The 3,687-nt window shown below is 35.7% G+C and overlaps 1 protein-coding gene across 1 annotated transcript; it reads right to left on the bottom strand.

Annotated features, from left to right (window-relative positions):
* Nucleotides 1-477: 477 nt before the first annotated feature.
* Nucleotides 478-2,369, bottom strand: LOC111036471 (uncharacterized protein DDB_G0287625-like). Its single transcript, XM_022318499.1, has one exon. It carries the CDS (start codon nt 2,266-2,268, stop codon nt 667-669), a length of 1,602 nt encoding a protein of 533 aa, XP_022174191.1. The 5' UTR covers nt 2,269-2,369; the 3' UTR covers nt 478-666.
* Between the last annotated feature and the right edge of the window lie 1,318 nt (nt 2,370-3,687).

Raw genomic sequence — 3,687 nt, forward strand, 5'->3', positions numbered from 1 at the left:
TTAACTACTGTATGGGAATTATTATAAGTATCAGAAATTTACACAAAATAAATTAATAAATTTAGTTTTGTTAAAACAACTACACTGAATTTAGACATTGTATGCTTAACAATTACTATTTTTCTTTATTTTATTTTGTTTTGAGTATGGTGTAAAAAAAAATTAACACCGTACCTATAATATGTGTTCATTTTGCTTACAAATAATACACCATAATAAAAATGGCTGGGTATGGTTATTTGAATATTTAGAAAAATTATATTTTGTAATATAGATTTCAATTTTATTTGAACACACATTTATTTATAGAGATTTACCCACGTTAAGTTTTCATAAATTAACACATTTAATATAAGTAGATTATCAATTTTTATAATAAAAATATTTAAAAACATTATTTCACTTTTTATGAAACGTGGAATTGAGACCAAAAAAATGATTTGTATGTAGTAAAACTATGTTAAAGTATAACAAAAATTAAATACTAAGATAAATCGTTTATTAACTCAAACAAAATCCCACAAGATATCCACAACCAATATAAATAAAATAAAATAAACAATCTTATGCATAATAACAAAGTATAATACAGTTAGAATTGATGATTACAATAAAATAGTTGATAAAATAATAATGTAACTACGTAAACTTGAAGGAAATAATTAATTAATTTTTGGCAAACTCGTTTAATATTGTGGAATACATTTTATCGATGTTATCCACATATCGAAGGATGTCGGTATTGTTCATGTCCGGGGTGTTTCCGTTGTTGGTGTTGCTGTTGACTTTACCGTAATTAGTAGGGCCGTTGTTGGTGGTTCCGATGCTGACGATACCTCTATCAGCGTTACCGCCTTTGATTGTACCTTTGTTGCGGTTACTCGTGTCAAAGGTTTTGGCTTTCATGTTACCATTGTTTAAAATGCCGTCTTCGACCATGCCTTTTCTCGAGATATTTGCGTTGTGAGAACCTGCGCTAACGATATCACTGTCAGAGTCGTTTTCCCCACCAGCATTGCCGCCTGCAGAACTGTTATCCATTTTTATGGTATTGTTATTAGCACTATCATTAGTTGTCTTCTCGGCGTGGTCGGAGGCATGGGCTCCGTTTCCTCGCTTTAAGATTATTTCGTTGTTGGCGGCAGGCTCGTCGGTGTTGGCACTGTTGGTCCGGGCGGTAGCGTTGGGACGTGACCGTTGAGATTTTTGTCCTCGGCCGCTGTTGTCAGTACCGGTGTCGGCGGTGGCAGTGGCGGCAGAACCTCCAAGCGGTGATGGTCCGTCGGTGATCATGAGTGGTTGGCCCATGGGTTTAGACTCGCTTGTAGACCTCGCGTACTCAGGGTGATCAACGCTGGTCGGTTTGTCTTGAACGTCGTTTTTGGGAGCTTTGATATCCGATTCATTACCGATGGCAGGTGTACTGTTGACTGTAGCGGGTGGCATGGATTGGTGGTCGGCATTGTCGTCGTGGTGGTCCGAAGAACCATTTTCGGATTCGATCTGGGTCTGTACGCCAATGGCGACATCTAAATCTGGTTTGGTGTTGATGGTGACACTGTTGAGCGTACCGTTGTTGATGTTGTAGTTATTAATGGTATTGTAGTTTATGGTTCTGGGGTTGTCGGCGGCTACGGGGACGGATTTACCGTCAACGTCTTTCGGGTTGTTTTCTTCTGTTGGGGGTGTGAAGTCGATTCGACAAAGTTCTTTGTTGTCTTCCACTATGGTAGTCACCGAGTTGTACACTTTGGATTCATCGTCGGACTCACTGACCGCCTCGTACTGGTAAACGTCCTCGTGGTATTCGGTCGTGTACTGGGTGAGCACCTGGGTGATCTTGGTGATGGCCGTGCGCACAGACACTTTGCCACCGACAAGCGGTTCTTTGACCTGTTCGAGCACAATAAGCTGGTCGACGGCCACGCACTTGAGTCCATCGTGACAAGCTTGCTTGAGCTGCGCCAGTTCTTGGTCGGTCAGGTCGTCCGGCGAATTTTCGTCGACGGTGCCGTCCAACTTCTGTGGTCTGTGTAAAGTCAACGACCGTTTCTTGATCTCCTCCCAAATACTCGAGCTCTGGATGGCCATTACATATTTCAGGTTGGACGATCTATCGTTGACGTCCATGATCTGCGCCGTTTCCTCTGATTTCCCTATGGAACTGTCTTCTGTTTCGTACATTACATATCTCGGTTCTGGGCCGGACGAACGTCCGAGGGCAGCGGATATGGTCAACGCGGACGCCAAAAAGTACGAGAACAACATTTTTGGCTTTGAAATTTAAAAAAAACGATTATCAAAGTAGGATAGCTACGTGTCGATGGGTTCCCTACTAGTCGCAAAGTATTTGGAATTAAATACGTGTCATTTGCTAATGTTTTCGGTTAGCGCCAGATTATTAAACACAACCCGTAAGTTTGCACAAGTGCTCTCAAGAATTTTTTGTAATTTAGCAAAACAATATTATTTACCAACTTGACACTATTATAACTCGTTTAAAGGAGCTAACCTACATAAGTAGATAAATCTACCTACATAATATTATAAAAACCTCAACTTTTTTTGGTGTAATGGTTTAGATCGTGTTTAATGTTCGTTACTATTCGTGTTTTGCTAACTGATGGAAAATATTATTTCTTTTCGATTAATGCAATCGTCAAAATGCATGTTAGTTCATTTTCATAGTTATTTTTTTGAACACCTGCACTTTCTTGTAAGTATTGTATTAATTACTTGTATGAGTACATTGTATTCACATGTTTACCAAATACCGATATTTACCTAAATGTAATATACAAGTTTCTTTTTTCATTTCGTAAACACCTACTCGAAAACCTTTTATCAACCCTTATCATTTGATATAACATTGGTAAAATAAAATAAAATATGATCAGTTGTTTTTATATATAATGTATTATATACTATTGCAATTCATGGCAGTCTTATATATATTAAATTATTATCATATGCCATAATTTTTCGTATGATATAAACGTTATTATTTTTTTGTTGCAGATGATTATACGCCTCAGATTAATATAGTTATATATTTTAAATAAAAAATTAATGCCATCATCTTGAATTAATACATGATACACTTAGTGATAATGTGACATCATAATTTATTAGTAGATCTCGGATTTTTATAAGTAATTGCATATATTTCCTTTTCACATTTTTGGGAGTATTATCATATATATTGATTATCGCATATTGAAGTAAAAATTAAAAAAATTATAGTGTAATATTTTGCCAAGCATAACATTTAGTTACATATTTTGTGAGCACTAAGTCATTATTCATTTAAATAATACTAAATTATAAATTTTTTACCATATTATCTAATTTAAATTTTTTTTCTTGCATACTTGTTGGTTATTTTCATTTTTCACTATTTTAACTGCATATTGTATTGCATATTTTGAAACTTTTTAGTGTATAAGAATTCGCACTCTATATATTAGATAGGAACGAGTACACATCAACGTAATTATGACATAAAGTGCACTTGAATCTAGTACGAAAGTGGTGTAAACACAGAAGAACAACTTTTATTTTCGAGTAAAATGTTTAGACTCCTAAACTTTTACGTACATGATACTGATGTGCGTTTAAAATAGGAAAGGTAAAAACTAAAAGTTACACTGATCACGTACCTACATATCAAATTTGAAACAATCTACG

Source organism: Myzus persicae, unplaced genomic scaffold, assembly GCF_001856785.1.
Source record: "Myzus persicae strain clone G006 unplaced genomic scaffold, MPER_G0061.0, whole genome shotgun sequence".
Lineage (NCBI taxonomy): Eukaryota > Metazoa > Arthropoda > Insecta > Hemiptera > Aphididae > Myzus > Myzus persicae.